Source organism: Scleropages formosus, chromosome 3 (assembly GCF_900964775.1).
Source record: "Scleropages formosus chromosome 3, fSclFor1.1, whole genome shotgun sequence".
Lineage (NCBI taxonomy): Eukaryota > Metazoa > Chordata > Actinopteri > Osteoglossiformes > Osteoglossidae > Scleropages > Scleropages formosus.
In genome coordinates, this window is record NC_041808.1 from 5,753,832 (window position 1) to 5,780,492 (window position 26,661).

At 50.5% G+C, this 26,661-nt stretch overlaps 1 protein-coding gene across 3 annotated transcripts in view; it reads left to right on the top strand.

Annotated features, from left to right (window-relative positions):
• Nucleotides 1-8,199: 8,199 nt before the first annotated feature.
• dnmbp (dynamin binding protein) overlaps nt 8,200-26,661 on the top strand; it is a 35,741-nt gene continuing 17,279 nt past the window's right edge. The window contains exons 1-5 of one of the 3 annotated variants that reach the window (XM_029250716.1): nt 8,200-8,448; nt 8,767-8,880; nt 16,255-16,409; nt 16,679-16,801; nt 17,869-19,842. In XM_029250716.1, the coding sequence (XP_029106549.1) occupies nt 16,265-16,409; nt 16,679-16,801; nt 17,869-19,842 (2,242 nt within the window). In that variant the 5' untranslated portion in view covers nt 8,200-8,448; nt 8,767-8,880; nt 16,255-16,264. Of the gene's footprint in view, nt 8,449-8,766; nt 8,881-16,254; nt 16,410-16,678; nt 16,802-17,868; nt 19,843-24,808; nt 26,499-26,661 lie in introns of those variants that run through there. The other 2 variants (XM_029250717.1, XM_018762652.2) reach the window with 2 other exon arrangements.

Consider the following 26,661-nt stretch of genomic DNA (forward strand, 5'->3'; position numbering starts at 1 on the left):
ATAATCCTTTCTTTAGCCTTGCTGGAGACTAAACATGCAACTCCCAGACAAAAAAAGGTTCTCTTAAATTAGGGATATTTCGGTACACCATTACATAGCATACACAGCAGACGGCAGCATGCTTCAACAGTGCCTTCGGTGTTGCATAAACATAATGTAAAATATAACATATATGGCATGTTAAATTGTATTACAGCATCATGGAAAAACCAAAGCAAGTGAAATGGTCCCGAATGACGTACATGAAGGATTCCCTGCTGTCAGGTACTGGGAGAGACATCTGAATAAATTCAGTGGAGCACTTGGGTGCTTCAGCAGAGTAAAAATCAGAGTACATACTGATGTGTGTGGACAAGAAGAGTTGGAACTACTCATCCCAGTCCTGCAGTCCTTCAGTGTGGACACTAGATGATGCTGCTTACACAACGAAATTCAAAGCTCAGGTCCTTCCCCGCTGGCCACACTGGGGGCTGGGTTGTCCTGAACTCCACTTCCTGTAATGCATCTGTGCTTCACACCATTTTCCATCCACAGTTTAAAACAACAAAGGGACAATGGCACTCTTGGCGAACAGGAAGAGGAACACACATTTCAGGACTGGTTCGAACCCGTAACACGGGAGGCCTGGGACGAGCAAGGCTGCCATTGTTTTCCAGGTGGTTCCAAAATCCTTCCAGAATGATGGCAAAAAGAGCCATTAGTGGTGAAGTTCTGGGTCTGGGGGATTTCGTAACGGCAATCTATGTTGTATTTTTAAATAAATTTAAATTTTAACTACAAATCTGAGCACATGGAGGAGCTTCGGAGAACTTTGGCGCAGAAAGCTGTCTTTTTTTTTTTTTTTTTTTTTTGCATATTGTGGGCATTAAACCAGTAAGAATGGGGTATTTGAGATCACCTCCCATAAACTGCTAGACTCCTGCAATTTCCAAAATCGCACAATCTGATTATGATCAGAGTGACAGACCGAGACAGCACAGGGAGCACAGCACGGTACGAACTGGGTCAGAAAACCATGCACTGCAGGGTGTTCTCTCTCTCTCTCTCTCTCTCTCTCACACACACACACACACACACACACACACACACACACACACACACACACAACAGGGGTGATGTAGCACCACCAATTTATCTAAACGGCGCCATTATTTATATTACTGCATCATGGCTAATCTGACACCTTTAGCCAAAGGAAACAATCTGTCATATTTGTGTACAGGGCAGGAAGTATTCATATTTATTCATATATCTGCTGCTTTCCTTCAAAGTGACTTACAGTGTTAAGCTGCTTATAATTACTTACCCATTTATACAGCTGGGTAATTTTTACTGGAGCAATTTAGGGTAAGCACCTTATTCAAGGCTACTACAGCTGGAGGTGAGATTCGAACCTGCAACCTTTGGGCCCGAAGGCAGCAGCTCCAACCACTACATTACCAGCTGCTCCAAATTTACTGCAGCAGGTCGCCTTTATTTTATAAAAGGACTGGAGCAGCTAGTGGAGTCTGAACACTAACTGTGATTTTTGAAGGGTATTGGAACAAAACCTGCCCCAGGATTCAAACCAGCAACAGGCTGCCCGCTGCATCTGTTTCGGATCGCAGGGATCAGAACCTCGCCATTGTTCGAGGGTTTTTGCGACTGGTTTTAGTGGGAAACACTCCTGCTGTGAAGATGCCAGAGAGCACTTAGTATTGTTTTCACCGGGCACGGTGTCCTACTCCTGTAAAAGACACAAAGACAGCCCATGAGCCAGCGGGTGGGTCCTGTCCCGTCTATGAAAGCACTGCACCCACGGTGCCAGAACTTTCCGTCTGCAAGGCTGCTTTGTGCGTCGCAAAAAACTCCATTCACGCGTCCAACACGGCAGCACTTTCCTTTTGAAAGGCAAAACAATAACGCATGTTGTTGGACAAAGAGTCAATGAGCGGGACAATGGCATCGGCGAGCGTGGGCCGCGTGGTGACGCTGTCAACAATGCCCACATGGCCGCAGGAATGGGTTCGCAGGCTGATGAGCTGACAGCGGGCCGCTGGACATTTTACCAGAAAATACCGTGGTTACAGTGGTCCGCTCTGTGCGAGAGAAAGGGTCCGTGTCCCCCAGTGGACGAGGTCAGTCTCCCCACCACGTTTCTCACTCCGATGAAAAGCTCTGATATGTGTGACATTTCGGCAATTGTTCTCGACTGTGATGACGTCACCAGTATCGGGGAACGCGGTGATCGGCTTAAACGTTGTTCTCAGAACACGACCGCGTTTTATCTCCGTCTGCAGCATCGACGCTTGACTGGAGAGTGACCTTGAGCGTGTTACTTCCCACCATTGTTCCGTGGCTGAGGAAATGTCTGTCTTACAGGATACACACACACACACACACACACTTCATTACTGACCCTTGTTTTTCTGTCCACTTCCCATTTCTTCTTTCTCTTTACACCCTGAAACACAAACACAGGTCGGGACACACACATCGGATTACCGTCACACACTCCTACCCATCTCACACACGCAGCCGAATGCGCTCTCTCTCGCACACACCCCTCAGCTTTTCGTTATTCACACGCCTTCATGAAAACGCAACTACAGGAAGGACGATGGAGCCGAGGGACCTGATCTCAGCACACTGTTGGTTCCAGTCCCAGTAGCAGGGCAACAGCCGCACCACCGAAGAAGGTATTTAAAGTACGTTTCCTGCCATATGGATCAGGGTGAAGAATTCAAAATGCACACATTAACAGTATTTGTCTTTACAGTACACACATTTTCGGAACCGCTGTCTCAGCATCTCGCTAAGATTAAACTCGAAAGCTTTTTGTTCAGACAGTTGGCCTTGTATCATCAAGATGAACTTCATATGAGAGAACACACACCCACACATTTTCTGAACCGCTTGTCCAATGCGGGGTTGCAGGGAGCAGGAGCCAAACCTGGCAACACAGGGCGAAAAGCTGGGGACACACCCAGGATGGGACGCCAGTCCGTCGCAAGGCACCCCAAGTGGGACTCGAACCCCAGACCCACCCTAGAGCAGGACCCGGTCCAACCCACTGCACCACCGCACCCCTCTATGAGGGAACAGACTTTTTTTTTTTTTTTTAACGCCCAAATGTAGGAATCGGAGTTACATTATTCACTGATGCCCGGACAAAGGAAGACGTCTTCACCATTGCGTCCGCGCCTTCGCCGCAGGCCTATAAATACCGTCAACAAACCGTACCGACAAAAAATTCCTTCTATTTTGACAGATCTTATTGACCAGATTCTTTCACCAAAAACAATTTACAATGTCTGCCAGATTAACACATGCGTTTGAATTAACTTTCAAGTACATTTTATGATTTATGTAAATATTTGAAAAAGATTCCCAGAGCAAAGAAATCACATATCACAAATATGTTTTGGAGTGATAGCCTATGCAAATATAGTCTGTACGAGATTAAAAAGAGGACTAATACTACAAATGACCGAATGTGTGTTTCCTTCTGGGCCCTTTTTGTTTTTTAAAGAATTAAATGTGTCACTCAGCTCCATGTAGGATATCCAGAACCACCACACTGAACACCGGCTCTCCCCAGGGCTGTGTCCTCAGTCCACCGCTCTTTACCCTACTGACTCATGACTGTACTGCAAAGTACAGTTCAAATCATATCATCAAGTTTGCTGACGACACTACATTTGTGGGCCTAGTCAGCATACAGAGAGGGGGTGACCCGGCTCGCAGAACGGTGTAAAGACAACAACCTATCTCTAAATGTTGATAAGACCAAAGAAATAATTGTTGACTTCAGGAGGACCCAAGTAGACCACACACCTCTGCAAATCAAAAGAACTGTGGAGAGAGTGAAAAGCTCCAAGTTTCTTGGTGTGCACATGACGGAGGACCTCTCCCGGACCCTGAACGCCACCTGCCTAGCCAAGAAGGCCCAGCAGCGTCTCCGCTTCTTACGGAGGCTGAAGAGAGCCAAACTCCCCCCTCCCATCCTCACTACGTTCTACATGGGGACGATAGAGAGCGTCTTGACCAGCTGTCTCACCGTGTGGTACGGGAACCGCACAGTCTCCGACCGCAAGACCCTACAGCGAGTGGTAAGAACAGCTGAAAAGACCATCGGAGTTCCTCGTCCCGCCATCGACCCCACCTACAAAAACCGCTGCATCCGCAAGGCCACCAGCATTGTGGACGACTCCTCTCACCCCTCTCACGGACTCTTTGCCCTTTTGCCATTTGGCAGAAGGTACAGGAGCATCCATGCCACCACCAGCAGACTCCGCAACAATCTCTTCCCTGAGGCTGTCAGATACTCGACACCCTGCTGCCTCCCAACGCTCACCTGGCACAGTCAAACACCGAACCCAGCCTGACTCTAGACACTACAAACTGCCTACGGTTCACAGCCACACCCACGTCCACATCCTGTACTGTGTATTTAGTTACTGTCTTATACTCTGCTCTGCATTGCACCGTGGTCTCCGGAGAAACGACATTTCGTTCCACTGTACACAAGCTGTATAGAGGAATGACAATAAAAACTACTTGAACTCGAACTTGAAAAGACAAGATCACGTCACAAGAAATATACTGTAAAATTATGTTCCTGTGCACATTAAACAAACAAGACCCTGATGCAAAACATTCAGAAATCTCAAATTCTGCATATGTGCTCTTACAAGTATTAGTGTAAATTTTAGCACCTATGATGGAATTATACTATCGAGCGATACAGTGCAATTACAGATACGTTTATAGTGGAGCCTTGCGAGCCACCTCTCCCAAACCAGGTATGAAGGTACTGAAGTGTGGTTAAGGGACCACTGTAGGGAACAAAGCATAGGGCTGATCTCTGGGTCACAGCCCCACCTGGTTTTACACAGCACACACACACACACACACACACACACACACACAGCACACACACTGTGTGAGGCACTCCCCCTCTGCATTTTCCACATTCTGGAGCGGTGAGTGTGAGCAGGTGTGAGCTGGATGTGTCCAGACATGTGGTCTTTTCCTTCAGGGCCTGCAAAGTTCTGCCGTGTTATCGCTCTCGTGCGATGCTATGCCCTCATGGTGCGGAAATGGGTCACAAACCCCTTGATAGGGGGATCTTTCAGCAGTTTGTTTTTATATGCTCCGTAAAGTCCAATCTGCAATACAATTTTCAGGTGTCTATCAGACAGGTTCAAAGTGCATTATATAATCCTGACCCTAGATGTAGAGCATAGAAAATGTACAGTACACTAATTTTCCCATTTATACAGCTGGGTAATGTTTACCATATTCATTCAGGGTGAGTACTTTGAACAAAGGTAATACAGCAGGAGTGGGGTCCAAACCTGGGTGCTTCAAGTGCATGGAAGCAGCTCTAAGCAACTACAGCACTTGCATGAGTTACCGATAAGTGCGAGGCAGCATCTGTACCCCATAATCATCAGTTGTGGTTGACTTGGTTTAGGATGCTTTACTCTGGTTGGGGGGGCAATCGAACCCATAACCTTTCACGTGTCCTGTGCCAAAATACAGAGAAAACATTTACTTGTTTCTCATTTTTCCTTGCCTAGAAGATAGGAAAATAACAAATGCCTACTTCTATTTCAGGATGTCTGCTATCAACTAAAATAAGAATGCATCTATGGCAAACAGCCTTGGAAATATGACTTGTCAAAAGAAAAAAAAAAAAAAAAAGGTGGTCATGTGGCTCAGCTTGCCCCAGGTTAGGGGTAGGTTGATCCCAGTCATTGCATAAGTTGTGCCATCTGGGGCAAATTGACCATCGCACTTTAAGTTTAAACTTGAACATTATTTAATTAACAAGCAGTTTCACAGTTTTGAACTTGTGAAAACAAACCATCAGTGCTTAACAAACACACATGCCACAGTTAGAGCTTCAAGACCACTGCACAACAAAAACAACTATTCAATGATCCATTTATCAAGGTTACAAGGAATTATGAATTGTTACTCCCTCCTTGCAGTTCCTCCAGCCTTCTGAGGTTGAATTAGCTTCATCAGCACATCACCCAGTAGGAAAGATGTCTCGTCATTTTCTTTGAATGCAAAGGTGGGTTTCTCACTGCCTGGATTCTTCTCAAAAACCTTGCACTCATTTTGTCGAACTCAAGGCTCTCAACCAAGCCAGTGTAAGGGTAGCTCCTGCACTGGGCGGCAAAACTGACTATAAGAAAGTCACCAACAGATCTAAGATCTCAGGTTCACCTCTCTCATCTTCAGAAGTGTCATCAAGTGGGATAGGAACATCAGTGTCCTCAGAGCTGCTGTACACTGAATTTTTCCTTCTTTTGTTTCCTCTCGAGCTTTCCTTGTTCTTTCATTATACTTTCTTTTTCCCTCTCTTGTAGAGCCCTTTCAACTGCCTGTTTTTCAGGTGTATCGAAGAACTCCCCGACAGTTTATTGAAGGCCATTGCCCTTCCCAAGGACGTCGCTTCAGGCAAACGGCAGGAGAGATGGCGGCGTGCCATAAAATTCTTGAACCAATCTCGACCTACAAGGAAGTCTGTAAATCATTCCATCATGATTTTGTATTTAACTATATACAAATTAGCCTTTACTGACTTACTACCAGCGCTGTGGAGTCGGAAGCAATTATTTGGTTACTGGAGTCAGAAAAAATGTACCGACTCCAACTAAATGTACCATATACACCGGCATATAAGTCGGCCCCCAAAATTTAGAGGTGTAATATAGGTTTAGGCCTATATTCGCTGGATAAGTCAAACCCTAAAATAATGTGCAACTTTTGGGCAGTGCTGTGGAGTCGGAAGCAATTATTGGGTTACTGGAGTTGAAGGTTCTTTGCACCGACTCCACAGCCCTGCTTACTACTTCACGTCATTTTCTGCACACCCTACCTGCTGAACCCTTTTCTTTCCAGTTGTTGGGGACAGGAATGTTGTTTCTTTCTGCCAATTCCAAAACCAGTTCACAGCATTGCTTTGGAGTAAGGCCATGGAACTGGTCAGCAAGCTTCTTGATGTGGTTTGCAAGCTTCCTCTCGATCTCCTCTGTGAAGACCCTCTTCGCTTCCGCTGTTCCACTGTACCCTACGGTTTTTACTTCCTTTACCGCCTTCTTTTTAATATACCTCTGCAGGGTTGACCGGTCAATATTTCTGTCTTTTGCCACTGATCTGATGGATTTCCCACCCATGACATCAGCAGCTGCCCTCTCCATCTCTTCAATTGTTGTTGAGCCACGGTTCGTTTTTCTCTTGTAGGTTCTTGGCATGATGGCTTTTCTACAATGTGTAACATGTGGTAAAGCAAACAAGTTATGCAATAATACATTTAAATACAATTATATTCATCTGTGTATGTGCGTGTGTAAAGAGTTGGGTATCTAAGGGTGGGGTAAGTTGAACCGCCGGCTCAATTTGCCCCAAAGCATATAGTTCACTTTGCCCCATAGGAACCATTTCGTTCAAAAAAAAAAAAAAGGGCAGCAATTCAGGCTCATCTTTAACTAATTAATCCATGTGGATTTAGACATTAGTAAACCACAATGTATAACACAGTTTTAGACTTGGATAATACATTATATTATATATGCTTTAAAATTGACATTATAATATTATACTTGGCATGCAGAAAATTTACTTTGAGATGCGACAAAAAATACTTACTCGCTTCTCGCATGTGCTTCAATCCATTTCAGGCAGATAGAAATGATCCAAGCGTTCTAAAATTATGGTCACGTGACAGAAACTGTGCGTAGTTGCCTAGATACAGGGATGGGACAACTTACCTACTGGCTCATCTTACCCCACTCTCCCCTACATTGAGTCTCAGCCATTTTCCAAAACCGAATGTAAGTACAGACTATTTTGGCCGACGAACAGTGCATGTAAATAACTAATAGTTAATTAATGGTTAATGGCTTCCAAGAAAAATGTCCCAAAACTAGAGGACCACAGCGTTCTCACAACGAAACAATGGATTAGAACCCTCCCCCCATCAGGCGGCTTAAGGACACCCCGCAAAGAGAAGAGGACCCCGTCTGTCAGCGATCGCGTTAAGGCTTCTTTACCCTCAGGCGCGAGAATGACAACCCTGGGGGTGAAGGACCCTTTCGGCGGGTGGCCGGTGAGGAGCCGCTTTTACATCAGGCGCGCCGCGGACGACCCGCAAGCGCGCAGGACCCCGCAAGGGGCGGTGGTGTCGATGTCAGCATGGAGACGGAGAGTGCAGTCAGGCAGCGTCCGCAGGCGTGACAGCGTCTCCCTCGCGGGCGCAGCTCGGAGCCTTGAGACCTGCTCGCTAAACACCTTAAACAAGTTTCACGTTGAAGGAGAATGAAAGGGAGCCTGAAGGCGGCGGGGTGGAGCCGCACTTAATTATTAAATCGCTTAGTAATCAATCAGTCAATCAAATCAATCTTTCGGATCGATCGCGATCGGTCAGCTGGAGCGGAGCTCTGAGAGACGGAGGTGAGTAATGGGGACGGCGGGTAAAAGACATGATAAAAGTATCACGTTCATGGGCGGTCACGCGATCACACAGTGAGTGAACTGAAAGCGTGAAGTGTTCAAAGTCAAAGTGGAAACGCTGATCACGACCATATATTGATCATGCGGAGACGATCCCGTGTATTGATTGTCATGTTCATTGAACGTGTCCGGCTGCTCATAACCTCTTTGCTCCTGTTTATGATGGTCATTTTCATAACCGCTCCTGGCGTTTTAGGACTGAGGGGCTACACAGTGAATGAGTGCCTTGTTGATAGACTCTGGGATTTGATCCCACAGGCTGCTGTCATTCCTCGCTGTGTCGCATCCCGTCTTCTGGTCCTCTGCGGTAGGGGCAGCTCCTTTCTGATGGGTGCGGAACTGCTGGACTTCTACCTGCTTTAGCCGCCACAGGTAAAGGGTTTTCGCTCGTCCGCTGGGTCCGCGCCAGTTTCTGCGCGGGGCCCTGTCGGTGCATGCAAGAAGGCTGCTGCGGTTATGGGGTCGCGTCCTATTTTGTCTATCGGCCAACGTTTGTCATCAGTTGTTTGGAAGAATTTGCAGGGTCTTGGAACGAATGCCATGTGGGAATAAGGGCCCCGACATGGGCCCCAGCGCAGCCCCCCCCCCCCACGGAGAAAACAAATGAAGTCTCTGGAGAGCCAGCAGAGTGCAGTTTAAGCCGTAATGCCATTAAGGGCTCGGTCCTGCTCCTCCCCTGCGAGGAAGACGTTCGCCACCAGGCGCCATGGAGAGTCTTCCGCAGACAAGCGGTTAAAGCTCTGAGCTCGCGAACAGAACGTGACGGGTTCGAATCTCGGGACCGGCTTTCCGCCGCGCCGCCCTCAGCAAAAGTTTCCCACTTAAACTCGTGGATCTTCTCTTATGCAGGAAAGACGAAATGAAGCTGCACCTCCAGCTTAGCCCAGGCTTTGAACTCCATGGGGACCAACCTGCGGGCCGGTGCGCGTTAGACCGTGTACGGTTATACCTGACAAAGTTAGGGCACTGATTTGGATTCACGCCTATGCTACATGTGTCCATCTTCACACCCTCGCTGTGGGGTAGTTCCAGGCTGAGGCTCCGGTCCAGCCAGGAGGATGGCCGTCCGTCAGCGTACGACATTGCGTCACAGCTCTGCCTCGTTCCCGCAAAAGGATGGACCGTGGCTCTTTGACGCAATGAGCGTTCGTTCAGATATACGCTCTCCGTGACCTTCAAGCCCACGACGCTGGCGGGACAAGCAGGCCTTTGTGGTCCTTCTCGACTGCTGTTTGAATGAAAGAAACTGGAGAGACAACGGTGAGAAGAACGGCGTGTTTGTGGTCCATTCACTCTTTGACCGTAACGTTGGCCTTGGGGGAGAGGGGGCCCTTTCAGAAACACCCCCTTGGGCCGCTGCTCTTCAATAATTCATGTGGTTCACCTGGAGTATCCGGTGTCCCTGTGTGGTGACATTCGAGCTGCTCGTTTGTTCAGCGCAGCTGCTGCTCTCCCACAACAATGTTCTTCTACAGAAGTCTCCGATGGGTAACTTTGCTCCACGGTCCATTCCAGTGCAAAGCAAATGCTGTGGTCATATGTGAGGTGAATTTGATGGGCAGCAGCCTGATGGCAGGTGTTTGGTTCTTTTTCTTCTCGCTGGAGCAGTTGCAGCTCCAGGGAAAACGTTGACCTGCTTTGACTTTCTTTCCAAGGAAGACCTTCTTCTGTAGGATTGTTATAACAACATCTAGGTGTTCATGAGGATGGAAAAAAACTGTTCTTCAAGAGTAAAACTGTACCACTTAGTGTATCACAAAGTGATCTCTTTTGTGTCTGTGATGGACATTATTTAGTTCAGAAGCTGTCCACACTAGTGTGGGATGTGAAGCCATGGTTGTAGTTCTGCTTTTAACAGGGGTCCTCTGAACTTTTTTTTGGTAGGTCTGGTTTCTTCGTTTCAACAAAATGATACTTCGATGATTGGTTGAGTGCTCGATACTGATGAGTGGAGCTGTTGGTGGGATGGTTTGTAGAGCCATTGGTTGGTGGAGTCATTGGAAGAGTTGTTACTTGGTGGATCCATTCGCTGGTGGGCCACAGTGTTGGTGGAGTCATGGTTGGAAGAACCATTAGAGCCATTGGGAGAAGTGTTGGATGGTAGAGCAGTTACTTGGTGGACTAAGTGATTAGTGGAACCATTAGTGGGTAGAGCAAATCACTGGTTGTTTTATAGAACTTTTACTTTGTCGAGTCGCTGGTTGGCCTGTAGAAATGTTTCTCTGTGGAGTCAGTGGTTTGTAGAGTCATTAGTAAAGTGGTTGGTTTCTCTTGAGCTGTTACTTGGAGATACTGGTTTGTAGAGCTGTTACTTGGTAGAGTTGTTGGTTTGCCAAGCCGTTGGTTGGAGTTATTGGTTGGTTTGCGGAGCTACTGGTTGGTAGAGCCATTGATTGGTTTCTAGAGCCGTTGGTTGGTTTCCAGAGCTGTTACTTGGTGGAGTATGTGATTAGTGGAACCATTAGTGGGTAGAGCAAATCACTGGTTGTTTTATAGAACTTTTACTTTGTCAAGTTGCTGGTTAGCCTGTAGAAATGTTTTTGTGGAGTCAGTGGTTTGTAGACTCATTAGTAAAGTGGTTGGTTTCTCTTGAGTTGTTACTTGGAGATACTGGTTTGCTGTTGGTTTGCTGAGCTGTTACTTTGACCTGTTGCTGGTTGGTAGAGCTGTTGTGTACTCTTGGCTGTTTGGCAGCCATTGATAGCCTGGGATGATGATGATGATGATGATAAACATCATGGCCCAGTATGTCACTTGTTGCTGTCGTGGCTCAGGAGCCTCACTCATCCCAATGACTGACACTCAAGGAGCTCACAGCCACGTTTGGCTCTGTTGACCGGGTCAATTTCAGGAGTGCAGGTCCAAGGCAGTTAGTTGTTCCTCTTACCCAGAGAAATGAACCACCAGGACCCAGGTAGCATTTAAGGAACTGGATTTGGCAACAAAAGGTGTTTGTTCGATTTCCTGGACAAGGGAGTCTCTCATACCTGTGAGCAAATAACTGCTGTGCCGCGATGTTCGATACGATGGCTGCGTTGTGTGAAACTTGCTGTGCCGAGCAGCTTTTCTGGTTGTTGAAACCTCTCACTCACACACAGGTTTCTGTAGTGGGCTGTATTTAGTTGAGCGGGAGAGCGCATGCACACGTGTGATGCTGCGGTCACGTCTCTCGACGGCGCGATGGTGGTGGCGATGATTATTATTTTTAGAAGTTCACCCCCTGTGATTTTAGCATGAACGAATGAACAAAAGCATTCCTCGCATTTTTCCACCCGCACCGTCATCTCGCACAGCTGTGGAGAGTGTCCAGAGGTTTGTCACCTTGGGAGCTGTGTGGGGGGGGGGGGTCAGGCAGATGTGGGCTTATCCTCCCCTTTGCATGGGCTCCAGGGGAAAACCAGGCCCGGTAATATGTTTGTCAACCCAACGAGCCCTGATTTACATCCTTGGTTGTGTGTGTGTTGGACGTCTTCCGCCTGCTGGTCCCCTGGAACGAATGCTGTGAATCACTGCGGTTCTGTGCCCTGACACCATGTGTTCTGCTACACGACGTCCTCAATGTAAATTGTTTTTGTACATGAGTCATTCACCCCCAACCCCTCCCAGGGGACACTCACGCCAGTCTCCACGACCTTTGACCTCACCAAGCACCGTTGAAGATGACGTAGGAGTGCCACCACTCGGATGCTTTCTGGGAGGGGTGGATCCCAGCTGAAGTACTGAAATACGGTCCTAACTAGGGGTGTCCAGCATGCAGAACACTTATAAATTAATATTAATATAACTACTGTAAATATTCTAAATTCAGCCTAACAGTAGGTTACAGTTAAACACTCACTTGAACACATCCATATATATGTATGTGTATATATATTATATATTTAAATTTAGATCTATCCATAGCATATGACATACTGACTTTTTCCAGTAATGACTGTGGCTCTCGAACCCGTAGCCAATGATTGTGACTCTGGGCCAAGAAAGGGTGGACAGCCCCCATCCTGGGTTTCCACAATGTCTCGGAATACCCACGAGACAGGGTCTGTCTTAACTGGAGGAGAAGATGATGATGATATTAAGTAGAAATTATTGTAATACACTTTGTGCTATATCACAGATTTGAAAGCTAAATAAAATATATAAATGGTGCAAAATAACAAAAGAAGGGACTGGCATTCCATTCAGGGTGCACCCCTCTTAGAGTATTGCAGCGTGATTCTGGGATAGGCTCTGGACCACCGTGACAAAGACAAGTGATGAGTGAAGGTGAGCAATGGAATAAAACGATGAGAACGGTTTACAGTAAGAGTGACTGTAAAAACGTAACAAGACTAGAGATCAAAGTTAAATATTACGATACAGATGACGGAGGGAGAAGATGCCAAGTCCAGAAATTTGTCAGATGAGCATGTGGGCCTTAGTGTAATAAGGGGGTGTGGCCAATAGCAGGAGGGAGGCTTCGTGGAGTCGTAAAGCTCCGGTTTTGCCGCACTGTTGTAGCTGCTGGTGAGTGGAGGGGTTCTTGACACCTTTAACCTCTGACTGCGTTGCCATGGAAACAGCCACCTCTGGTGGTGGTGGTGGTGGGGGGGTGTTTATCGTACACGTGATGTGGATCTGACGTGTCCCAGGTGTGGAGAGCTGTGGTAGTGTGTACACCCCTGTCAGAGAGGAGCTCACTGAGCTCTTACACACACACACAGCTCCGAGTTGCCTGTGGAATATAGTAGTGTTACAAATGTGTGTGTGTGTGTGTGTGTGTGTGTGTGTGTGTGTGTGTGAGAGTGTGTTCCTCTCCCTGGATTTACCCTCTTCAGTGACGGTGCGCATCCTTCGCCCCATCTCCACCGGAATGCGGTGCTAGACGACGGAGCCCCTCATGGTGCAGCTGCGGAAAGTTCTAGACCGGAGCCGCCCGGCCGCCGCAGCACGCCGGTTCATGTCGGAGTTCGATAACTGAAGCAGAGTCAGCAGATCACACTGCGCTCCAACTCACCCAAACACCCCCCACCCCCCCACCAACATGTGCCAACACACACACACACAGTTTCACTGGTGCTCTGCACATTTTTGCTGCATGTTCCGCTGTATGGTGGTGAGTTGGTGTTTGGTTTTTCTATACAGTCAGGACTGTGAGCGTGTGAGAAGGAGAGCGGGCACACGGCTGCGTGCGGAGATCCTGCTGCCTGTGCCACACGCTGGAGTCGCTCTGTCCTCCCCCTCCCTCCAGTGTGGGACCCTGTCCAGTGTGTCTGTGCACCCACCCACCCCCCCAGCGCTCCCCTGTCTTCAGGGACTTCTGTTTGCAGTTTGATCCCTCCCTGGCTGTGGTCCCAGGCTCATAGTGTTTACCATTTGTAGTGTCTGTGATTCATGCCCCAACACACACACACTTTGTTCTGGATCTGGGACCTTAAACTTCTCCAACACTTTTGGTTTTAATCTTAAGACTTCTGGGGGCTCTTCGTTGGACCCTTTTGGCCCCTTTCAAAATCAGCTTTGTCACTTCCGCAATATGTTTTTGAACACATCGGAGTGAGATAGCGTTTCTCCTGGACCACGGTGTGACGTAGAGGACAACGTACAACATATACTATTGCTACTACGGTACAATTCACAGTAACTGAGTGCTAAACTAAGAACGCTATGGAATAAATGCAGCGGTGTGGTTGGTACGATGCATAGAAATGTGAACAGATTTAAAAGTGGTAAATTTTGGGTCCGTGTTTAATCAGCGGCCTGGACCGTGTCCATCGCTGCCCTGAGGACGGGGCACTTAGTTGGACCTCTATAAATACCGTCTTGTCCTCCTGCAATCAGGTGTTTTGGCACGCTGGGGGGGGAGTGGTTGACATGGCAACGAGAAGCCAAGCAAGTGAGCGGAGTTGTGGAGCAAGGGCACAATGGATGGAGGGTGATCTCCATGGAGACGGGGGGGGATAGAGGAGTGTCCTCCCACTGTGTGGACGGTGAAGATGGGTGGGTTACAGCTCCGCACGGTCCTCCAGCTCGACCGCTAATATGCCTCTGGATGCGCTCCGCGGTCGGCCGTCTCCTCGGGTTTGGCAGGACGCTCACTGGGCTGGGTGTCAACAAGCCGGGAGGGGAAACACACACACACACCTCTTGTTTCCACAGCTGGCTGTCCTGTCCCGTCGTCTTGAGGAAGGTATGAATATTAATAGACGGTGGGGGGGGGGTCTTTCCCTGCCCCAGCACACTCACAGGTGAGTGTGCACAGCTGTTTGCATTTCCCAAGTGACCCCTTTCCTTGGTGCCCCCCACTGGCCAGGTGTGTGTGTGGGTGCAGGCGAATTAGGGTAGTTAAGATGGATTACCATGGTTTAATCAAGTGAGTGCCATGTTAGTGGATCAATGGGAGTCGGGTCGTGTGCCTTTCTTGCTCGCATGGATCCCCCCCCCCCCCCCCATCGGGACGACTAAGGCTCTGTGGTGAGCTCATTGCCGATGTTGCCTCACAGCTGCTTTCCGGAGAGCGAGCCTTGAGCTGGGGGGGGGGCGGGGGAATGCCATCGATCCTCGCCAGCACAGTGGGGGAGGGGGGGTCAGAACAGGACGGCTGAAGGGGAGCCCTCCACTCTAGGGGAATGCCTTGGGCCTCAACTCCTCCCCTCGGGGAAGATGGGCGGAGACAAAGTGGTCCCACCCACACCTTGATGACCTTGATGACCCCAGTGTGCTGAGCAGATGGAGACCCTTCTCTAACGGTGTGGAATGGTGTGGGTCTTCAGGGGTGTGTTTTCATACATTCTCTCTCTCTCTTTCTCACACACTGCCAGACATGCTTGTTTTGTATCTTTATGGGAATTTCAGTCCTGCTGTAATGGAAAAAATAATTCCCAACTCCACCCAACCAGGGAAATGGGAACGTCTGCGATGATGATGATCTAGAAGTTTCAGCCCTTTCAGTGCAGAGAAAGGGGAAAAAAAAAAAAGGCATCCAAAGTGTGTAGTTTCTGGGGACGTTTCGGTAATGTCTCTCGTTGGGGGTTTATTTCCCTCCTGGGGACATTTTCTTAAAAATAACGACTGTCCACAGGATGTTAAACAAAACACACACACATGTGCTCGCACTCAGAGCTTGGCTCCCCTTTGCCTGACTCATAGCGTTCGCATCCATCGGCTCTGGCTCTCGCTTTCTTTCCCGGCCGACGCCCTGTTAGACGTGCTGTGGCGTGAGATGATTTCGGGTCCCGCCCCCAGACCAGGACGTCAGGGTTTGAGTCCCCCTCCCCACAGAACAGAGACTCCCTTCACGCTCATCTGCCTGGTGTGTGAGCTGAATCCGCCCTGCTGGAATAACACACACGGTGACCTAAATTGGTCCCCTGAGAGTCCCATGCTGTACAAGGCACTCACTCCTGCCACCTAGTGGCCGGCAGTGCGTACTGCAGCAATGCCCACTTCCCCCACCAGTGCAGGAGCCAGGTGTCATGTTGTGCGTGTGTGTGTGGGGCTGTTTCTGCTGGGAGTGTAAACTTCTGGGTTGAGAGGTCTCTGTGCAGATCACACACAGATACACAGGTGTCCATACCGCTCCTAGTGGAAAAGAAAGGACCCCTTTGTCCTGTGTGCTGAATAAGCGCAGGGCCTGCAGGGTGTGTGCGGATCTGCGCGCGCACGTGCGTCTGTTGAGGTCCAGCAGGGGAGTGGCTGCCGTTCTTTCGGTCGCGGCGGGCGGTCCATGCGGGGATTATTTGTGAACTGAGCCCCTTCCCTCCGCAGGTGATGAGCCATGGAACCCGGCAGTGTGGTGCGCGCCATCTTCGACTTCCGCCCAAGCGTGTCCGAGGAGCTCCCGCTGTTCACCGGCGATGTCATCGAGGTGCTCGGTGTGGTCGATGAGTTCTGGTTGCTCGGCAACAAGGATGGAGTCACGGGTGGGTGATTGCCCAAGGCCCCTTTGCGTGTGCGCATAGATCGAAATTGTGTGCGCGTATGTATATCTAGACCCCTCCGACAGCTGGTTCCATCTATTGTTTTACTTTCCCGGGTTTCCTGGAGAACTGCCTTGCCAACACCGAAGGAATTCCTTTGTTTTTTAACGCTCCGATGGCTGTTTTTCCGTCTCCATCCCCCAGCTGCATAGTTGTTCATCTCGCTCTGTGCTGATGATCTGATCTTCTGGGCTTCCTCTCCTCCCCTCTAGGCCAGTTCCCCAGCACGTTTGTGGAGGTCGTCACCGTCCCCAGCACCGGTCCGGGGGACAAGCTCTACGTGTGCATCAGCGACTACGGCGCCGCGGCATCCGGCACACTGCCGCTCAAGCGAGGTGAGCCCCCCTCCCTCTCACCTGGTCATGCCCGTACTTCTCAGCCAGTAATTGTGATTTACTTCTGCTTTTCTTTTTTCTCCTCTCCTTTGGCCTCAGCATCAAACCTGCTGGCATTAAGAGGCTTAGTTTCAGGCATTCGAGGTAAACCGCAAACTGCGCCTGCTCCTCATTGGATTAGTGCTGTTTACCGTACTCCCGTAGCACGAACGTGTCAGCTGGAGACGCCAGTTTGGTCAGCGTTTCTCCTTCGTAGACTAAATCGGTACTTGGTCCTGGGACGCTTCGTAGAAATGCGTAGACATCCTGGCAGATACAAGCTCCTTACTCCATTTTTACCCCAGAGGTCTGTGTAGATCCCATGTTACTGTTTTTATTAGTGGACCTCAGGCTGCACTTCACTGGGTGAACAGTAGGGGACGCTGTTGACCACAGCCACACTGAACTCTCCTGTCCGCAGTGCCGTGTTTACTGAGATATTAAGCTAAGCACGGAGGAATGCAACCGGCAGCTGTGTGCTTACTATGACTTACCAGTGTAAATGCTTCCCTGAGCACTGTTTGGCAGGGGAAGGGCACCTCGCTGACCCCCAGCTGTGAACCTGTAACCTTGTGGTTGAAGGTACTTCTGCTTCCCTGCCCACAGGGGTGTTTCAGCCACGGTTTCGGCTGCTCTGCCTCCCTCTGGTTAATGGGCCAAATCTGCAAGGTGTCTGTTCCCTGGCAGGTGTTCAGTTCGGTTCTTGGCCTCCAGTCCAACTACGCACATATTTATTCATTTAGCTGATACTTTCTGCCAAATCAAGTTACAGCGTTAAGATATTTACCCATTTATACAGCTGAGTAATTTTACTGAAGCAAATTTAGGGTAAGTACTTTTCTCAGGGAATTCGAACCTGCCACCTCAGAGATCAGTTTCAGTAGCTCTAACCTCTGTGCTACCAGCTGCCTCTTCCCTTAATGATCTAATAAGCTCCACCCAGACTAATGCCCCCTACCTCTCCCTGTGCCCTGCCTTTGCTCGGACCCGTGCTCAAGGATCACGGCTGCCTCTCTCCCGGCCTGCAGGTGACGTGGTGGCGAGCGAGGGCGACGTGGACCGCTCCTGGCTGCGCGGGCGGAACGCCTGGGGGTCCCGAGGGATCTTCCCCCTGTCGTGCGTGACGGAGCTGCACCTGTCCGTGCGCTCGCGGGAGCTGTGCGAGCGGGCGGCTGCCGCCTCCGAGCTGCCCGGTCATGCCTTGGGCCAGGCGCGTGCCTTGATGGGTCTCTCCGCCCAGCTGGAGGAGGAGCTGGACTTCCGCGAGGGGGACATCATCACCATTGTGGGCGTGCCAGAGCCCGGCTGGCTGGAGGGTGAGCTCGAGAGCCGCAGAGGGGTCTTTCCCGAGGGTTTTGTTGAGCTGCTGGCCCCCCTACGCACTGTGGGGGAGTCACCGGAGGTCCAGCGTTACGACACCTATGCCGATCCGGAGGAGGATGAGGAAGAGGAGGAGGATGGGGTGGAGGATCACGGTGCAGAGGTGGAGGAACGGGTGCAGCCGGAAAACGGGCTGTATGGAATCGCGCTCTATGACTTCCGGGCCCTGGAGCCGGGGGAGCTGGACTTCGATGTAGGCGACCGGATCCTGGTGCTGAGCACGCTGGAGGATGGCTGGTTGGAGGGCGAGCTGCGAGGCCGCAGAGGAGTGTTCCCACATCGCTTCGTCAGACTTGAGGACCAGCATTGCCATGGCAACTCCCCCCAGGTGGGGGAGGATGGCACAGCTTCCGGAGACAAAGCAGAGGGTGCGTGCTCCGGGCAGCCCGACTCGAACCGCAGCCAGGCCTGGGACGGCCAGGTGGACTTCACCGCGTGGGACCTGGACTACTTGGAGAGAAGGACAGATCACAGTTCCGCTGACCCGACGCACCCAGGGGGCCTTTCGGTCTCCAGTTCCGAGCCTCATGAGTCCGACCACAGCATCCTGACCGGCAGGAGCCCAGCCAGAGACGCAACAACACCCACGCGGAGCGTTCCTGCCCACCGACCGGTCCAGAGAACCAGTTCCGGCAGCCCTACACCTCCAAAACCACCCCGGCCCAGCCTGCCCCCGCTGTTGGCCCACCGGGAGCCTTTTCGGAAACTGGGGAACGGCGAGGGTCCGCCATCACCTGCCGTTAGGACTTTGAGCCTGAAGAATCAGATGGTTCAGCGCTACAACTGGGCCCACGAGAACGGTTCAGCAGGCAGAAATGCTTCTGGAGACACCAGGAGCGTTGGCACCTCCGCTACCGCCTCGACAGGATGGCCCGAGGAGCGTAAACACAGGACGCTGTTCCGTTACGCCAGCGCCACGGATGCGGACCTTCTGCACCCTTCCGGGACAAGGGGCCGCAATGGCTTGAGGGATTTGGACACGAAGCTGTCACAGCAGCTAGCCGAGTTTGAGCGGAGCCTTCCGGGCCGCAAGCCCCATGACCTGGCCAGAGTGTCCCGCCACTTCTCCATTCTGGACTACAGCAGCGAGAGTGACATCATCCGCGGCTCCGCCCACTCGCCCAGCACCCTTCTGCCTGAGGTTCCTGCAGCCTCGTCCTCCTGCCCTTCTTCCCTGGAAAGACGGAAGGTCCTTAGACCACCTCCACCTCGTCCCAGGATGCTAAGGGGCCCACAGGGGCCCTTACCTCCTACGGAGCAGCACCAGAGACATCCCTCTCCCTTCAGACCAGCCCGACAGGCACCGCGACCGCCCCAGCCGTGTCCCCGCCGCAGTGCCGATCGTATCTCCCAGGCTCTCTCCTCAGAGGAGGAGGAGCCCCCGGTGGAGGTCAGTGACAGGCTGGAGCAGATGCAGGAGAAGGAACAGGAGCAGCTGGCCCTCTTGCTGCGGCTCCAGGAGGTGGAGCGAGACCTCGAGATGTACAACCACTCAGCCGAGGAGCTGCGGGCTATACTGGAGGAGGAGCAGGACGAGGCGTCACGGCAGCAGGCCTTGGAGAACCTGGACCTGTGCACCTTCAACATCGACACCCTGAGCCTGGAGCAGCAGCAGCTGCAGGGTGAGTGTGGGCGGGAACTAAAGCCGGGGGTCCGAGGGAGCACACGCTGTCATTGCCACGTGAACCTCCTTTCTGGGGTTTTACCTACTCCCCAGGGGAGTGCGAGTCCTGTTAGAGTGAGAGAATGTGATTTGGTCGGGGGTACTTGGGTGTGGTTTGGTAGTGGGTGGAGTTTTGGTGGTGGGTGGAGTTTGGGGTGTGGTTTAGTGGGAGGCGGGGTTTGGGCATCATTTTGGTCGTATGTTAAAACACGCTAATCTTGGGAAGCCGCCAGCTGTCTTGGTCTTGATCTGAGGTTCTCAGTCCAAGTTGAGAGGACCGTTGTCTCGTGTTGGGCCTACTTCTTGGTCTTGTGAAATTCAGCAAATTTACCTGTTGTCGGCTGTCCAGGAAGGAAGGTCTTTTATAGCCACCAATAGGAGCTCCCACAATCGCTGCATTTATTGATACCAACCAACAGGGACTTTGCTAGAGAGGGACTTCATGGATACTGACGAATCCAAGCTCAGCAAGGTCGTCGTTCACTTAAGTTGGTGAAAGGTCAGGTAGGTGGAGCTCTGTTAGTCTATAGCATTCTGTTTTGACCGGTGGGTGCCTCCATTTGCAGAACCCCACATCCCAAGGGGCTCAGGTCCTTAACCATATGACCGGCTAAATGAAATGATGACAAGCTGTTGTGTTTTTAATAGGCCGCTGAAGTTCAAACCACAGACCTCTAGGGATTAGGTGGAGACTGCAGTGGGTTGGAAGTAATTGGATGCTCCACCCTTTTCTCTCCTGGCCCGCCCACATGGTGTGACCACACCCCTGGGTACTTGGGCTAGATTACAGTAAGGGAGTAGGCATGACCCGTTTCTAGACTGTTCAACTGGAGTCCGTGCTCGACTCGCCCACCTTCTTGAACTGCGCCCTGTGGGCGTGGCCAGGCGGGAGCTGCTTTGTGCTCAGGGCGGAGCTTCGGGGCTCGGTTGCTGGCCTCCACATGAAAGGATTCCTTGCTGGAGGAGAAAACAATGAGCTTCCTTTCCGTGAGCGTTTCCTTTCTGACGCCTGAGCTCTTCATGTCTGAAGAGTCATGTCGCAAACGCACCATCGGTGTGTTAGAGCACCGTCTCTCTGCAATGGCTTCTGGGCTATCTGCTGCTGCGTGTTAGCCACCTTGAGGTTTTCACACTTGATGCAAAAAAAAAAAAAAAAAAAAAAAGCTGCACAGTGTAAGCGCTCCCCCCTCGTACACACAGCTGTGTCCACACCCCTGATAAGTGTATTTTTATTGTGTGGTTTCTGGGAGTCGCCTAGTCGAGTCACCTGACCTGGAGCCCGACCAGAACGTGGCGCGTAAGTAACGGCTTTGAGGTGGACGTGCGAAAGCAATCGGTCCGCTACGTGTGTGTCCAGCAGTGGATCGGAATCCATTCCACAGGTTTAAGCTCCTCCTCCCAATCTCCACGTTTTGCAGAACTCCCGATCCCAGACCTGCAACCTTCAGTGAGTCGCTGTCATTGACCATTTCTCTCACTGTGACCTTTAACCAACAGCTGATCCCTTGTGTTGCTTTAGTTGCTCCTAGGTGGCATGGGGGGGCGGGGGGGTACCTGGCATGTGACTCACTCATTCATCATCACTTACACCCTCAATGTTTGGTTATAACCGGTTGGGTGGAGCGTTCATTCAAAGCGTATCGTGTGGTAGGTGTCGCAGAGACCAGGGGGACGAGATCAAACGCCGTTCGGTCACACGTTCCTTGAGCCCTGCTGGCTGTCGGGGTGTTCCCGGAAATGACCGCTGTGTCGCGCGAGGGTTCTCCTCCTCCTTGTCTCGTGTCCCCGCGATTTGTACTGCATGATGGAATATGAATACAGTGACGTTCCTGCGGTCGGGGACTTGAACCCTTGACCCCTGGTGTCTGTCGCGCTTTATTGCACACAGTGCAGCCTTGAGTCAACACAGTTCAGAAGAATGAAGCCGCAAATCTCAGGGCGGGCAATACAGTATGTAACAAAAATATTTCAAATTAAAATTGAAAGTTTTAAGTTATCGTTTTCAATGTTTTCGTTCAGTGATTTTTTTTTTTTTTTTTTAAATATATATTTTAAATATGGTTTGAATGCCATGGAAGAAACACTTACTAACGTGGTGCATTTTTAAAGGCTTTTTTTTTTTTTTTTAAATAAATCTTACGCTTTGCAGTGTTTTGAAGACAGCTACTCTTCTAACTTGTTCCCTAACAGTGTTTTAAGCTGTTTTGTTCTCCTTTTGGAAAAGTGCTTCACTGGTGAGCGTTCTTCTATCGTCTTTTTGAATTAAAAACAGGTTGCGCATTAAATTTAAAAATTCAGCAGACCTGCGGGAAGCACGGTGTGTGCTTTTTACCTGGCTTTTCCGTGCTCCCTTTTACTCATTGTGAACGGAATACGTGAACTCGGCAGCCACCCAAGACTCTGGAACAACCTTACGTTGCCTGAAATAAGAGAAACGGCACCTGGCGTTATTATATCGACATTTTTCCCACCCGGGCAGAAATGCAGTTGTACTGTAATAAGCCCATTGCATTAAAAAGTCTATCGCTCTATCTATCTCACAGTCGCTCTATCATCTATCACTCTGTCTCTGTCACTCTATCATCTATTGCTCTATCTCACAATCGCTCTCTCTGTCTATCTCACAATTGCTCTCTCTATCTATCCATCCATCCATGCATGCATTCTGGGGACAGCTGGTATTGTATTGGTTCCAGCTGCTGCCTTTGGACCCAAAGGTCACAGGTTCGGATCTCGCCTCTGGCTGCAGTACCCTTGAGCAAGATACTTACCCTCAGCTGCTCCAGTAAAATTACCCAGCTATATAAATGGCTAAATAATTGTAGGTGTGTTAACATAAGTCGTTTTAGAAAATTGTCAGATAAATATAAATTTGTATATGCTGCGTGTGTGTACAGTGGAACCTCGGCACCCGAGCGCTTCTGAACTCAAACAATTCGGAACTCGAACGAGTTGTTCGAGGAAAATAATGTCTCAGAACTTGAACGAAATTTTGGAACTCAAACCGATGAACCTTTCAGGCTAAAACCTGTCGGACACGTGACGCGTCTTTTTCCCCCCCCATAAAACAAAGGGTGTGTATGACGTGTATGACTCGCTATGAGTCAGTCTTGCCCGAAAACTCAGAGCGAACATCTCGCTGAATTACGCTGTGAATTTCTACGTGTTTTTGTGGTTTTCTTCATATCTTATATTAAATACGCCATCATGGGTCCTAAGAAGGTTACTAGCGAACGCAATCAGCCAAGAACTAAAATAGTGAGAGCCACGATGGAGGTTAAAAAGGAAGTAGTTGAAAAAGACGATAGAGGTGTTGGCGTGGTTGATCTGGCTGCACAGTATGGAATGCCTAAATTTACGATTTGCACTGTACTGAAAAATAAAGAGACCGTCAAAGCAACTGATGTTGCTAAAGGAGCGAAATCTATTCCAAAGCAAAGACCACAGGTAATTGATAAGGTGGAAAAACTCCTGGAAATTTTCATTTGTATTTCATTTTATTTTGTTTTGTTTCATGTATTTATGGGTGGGGGCGCGGTGGGTTGGATCGGGTCCTGCTCTCCGGTGGGTCTGGGGTTCGAGTCCCGTTTGGGGTGCCTTGCGACAGACTGGCGTCCTGTCCTGGGTGTGTCCCCTCCCCCTCCAGCCTTTCGCCCTGTGTTGCTGGGTAGGCTCCGGTTCCCCGTGACCCCGTATGGGACAAGCAGTTCAGAAAGTGTGTGTGTGTGTGTGTGTGTGTGTGTGTGTTGGTTTTACACTTATTTATGGTTTTAGCATCAGGTATGTATGTACATAGGTTTAAATAGGCAATCATTTGGGGGTCTGGAACAGATTAATCCATCTTACATTATTTCTTATGGGAAAAATTGATTCAGAACTCGAATGCCCTTCTGGAACGAATTAAGTTCGAGTTCCGAGGTTCCGCTGTATGTACACGTACCATACTGTATATATGTATGTAATTTTTTTAAGCTCTAGAATACACAGTAGGGGTGGGCAACCATTGGCACTTGGACCCCCAGAAGTTTTTTGATCCTTTGTTCAGCACTCTGGTTTGGCTCAGTGTCAGAAGAGCCCTCTATAAAAAATAAACTCTGTGTGTATATTCATTTTACATATAGGACATATATATTTGTTATATATTCGATGCCTGTGCTGCGGACGCTCAGATCCACGAGAGAAACGGCACTGGAACGCAGGAATCGGAACTCGCTGCGTCTCGGGGAGCGTTTCATTCACAGGGGGTGATGTGGGGCGACAAGGGCTGGGAATGGAGCTGGAGTCGGGTGCGAGGCCGCGGGGGTATCCCCTCTCCGGCGCTGTGAACAGACCCCGTTTTCTTCCCTCCACAAAGACCGAAACAATGGCCCATTGTGAGCCTGCGATCCACTTTCTCCAGCTCCGCCGACCGTAAATGAGCAGTCTCTTCCCATTTCCCCTGCGGCGTGTCTTCTCGGGGGTCCCCGCAGTCCCAGGAGAACGGTTCCGGTCTCGTTCCGGTCATCGGACCCCAAGCGGTCCTGACCACTCGTGTTCTTAGAGCGGTTGCAATACTGAACAGGTGTGGTTAGAAAATATAAAGTCTGACATCACAGTGGTGACTGGGACCGTTGACTGTGCAGCGGTGTAACTGCGGTTCGGTCGCGGTGTCCGTGTACAGGAGGTGCAGGAAGAGCGCCCCCTGTGGAGACGCTGGTGGACGTGATCCCTGTTGTTCTGTCAGGGAGAAAAGGAGCAGGAAGGTCTGTTTTCCGACAAACAGTAATCCCTCACCATGTGACCCGGCGTGGCGATTAACCGAGCCAGCTGGCCAAGCACGCGGTCGACGCCTCCCATTGGCTGGGGACCAGGGGAGGTGGGTGTGGGCGGGGCTCGGATCAGGTTGCACGGCATCTGCGAGTGGCTGATCCTGGAGGACGGGGGCAGTCGCGCCGAGACATTCGAAGGGAAAGTATGTCTGATGGGGAGCGGCGGTGCAGCACCGGCATGACCGTTGCGCGCGGGTCTAGAGAGGGGTTTCTAACTGCATGGTCATGAAGGGTCACGCGGTCGGTGTCCAAGAAGACCATTGGGGGTGGGGACAGTACCCCCCCAGACAGGCCAAAAGCCGCGAGGAGCTCAGTTCAGACAGCTGGAGCGGAGGCGATGAGAGCTTCAACCTGCAACACGGTCACGCGGGTTGGCAGGACCAGACTCGCTCCGGGAGGCACCAGGGCTACCGTAGTTCCTGGGAGTATGAAGACAGCGACCACAGAGTTTACTACTGGTACAGATCTCATGGAAGGGACAAAGCACCCCTGGAGTACAGTCACTACAATGACAAGGACCAGAACCGCTCTGGCCGCTCCAGCCAGGACCGATATGACCACGTGGAGAGGGAGCGATACAGGCTGGTAGAGAAAGAGCGCTGTGACCATGATGAGGAACGAAATGATCGCGTAGGCAGAGGACGTTATGATCGCACAGAAAATAATTGTGACCGCATTGACAAGGACTCTAACGGTCGTAATCAGAGGAACCGCTACGAACCCACTGACAAAGATCGTCAAAAAGGGAAAGATAGATACCGCTGTGAGCGCGTTGAAAGAGACCATTATGACCGTACTCAGAGAGACAGTTATGACTCCGCTGATAGTGATCGTTATAATCAGACAGGTAAAGACCGCTATGACCGCACAGACCGGGACCATTATGACCGCATCCAGAAGGACAGCTATGAACCTTTTAACCCAGACCAGGGATACAGGGACTGGAACCGTTACGATTACAGCCGAACAAACAGCTACGAATCCACTAACAAGGATTATTGTGGTCGGACGGACAGAGACTCTGACCGCGCGGACAGGCACCGTTATGAACGCACTGAGAAAGATGACTACGAAGCCACTTCCAAGGCCCATTATAGAATGACGGATAGATACCGATATGATCGCGTTGAAAGAGACCGTTACGACCGCACTTGGAGGGACAGCTGTGAGCCCCTCAATAAAGGTAGTTATAATCGGACAAACAGAGACCACTATGACCGCACAGACAGGGACCGTTCCAACAGCACTGAGAAGGATGCCTATAAGCATATTAACGTTGACCACGCACGCGATGACCAGAGCCTCTACGGTGACCGTGTTGAGAGAGACCGTTCTGAATTTGTCAAGGGTCACAACCGCTTTGAGACTGACAGCTATGACCTCATTGGGCAGGATCCCATTGATAGCAAAAATAGAGACCGGTATGAACACAGAGACCGGGATTTAACACGTTTGGCTCCTCGGACCACAGCCGACGATTCCGGGATCAAGGAGCGCAGCAGTGGAAATGGGGGGCGCTATCAGGAGTGGCACAGTGACCACCCACCTCGGCTGGCTGCTAGGGAGAAGAGGTCATTTGAGGACCCGCTGCCTTGCAACAACGCCGGATACAACCGTGAGGACCGTGTTGGGCTGGTGGGGAGTACCGATTCGGGCCTTTCGAGGCTTGACCAGGAGTACGAGAACCGCGACCGGTTCCGAAAGCCACTCTGCACGGGCTCCCTGGACCGCAACAGCATCTACAGGAAGTCGGCACCCAGCTCATTTCGGAGGACCAACTTCACCGTGGACAGGAAGCCGAAGCCAGGTAAACGCGACGGTGCGGTCGCCGGCAGGAACGGCGCGGTGCGGTCAAGGCCAGTTTTGTCGATTTTTAGCCTAGGATGAACTCCTTTAGGTGTTTGTGCGAGGAGGGCAGGTGGAACGGGTTCGGTCGGTTTCGAGTTGTGCCTCGGCATGCGCATTCCTCC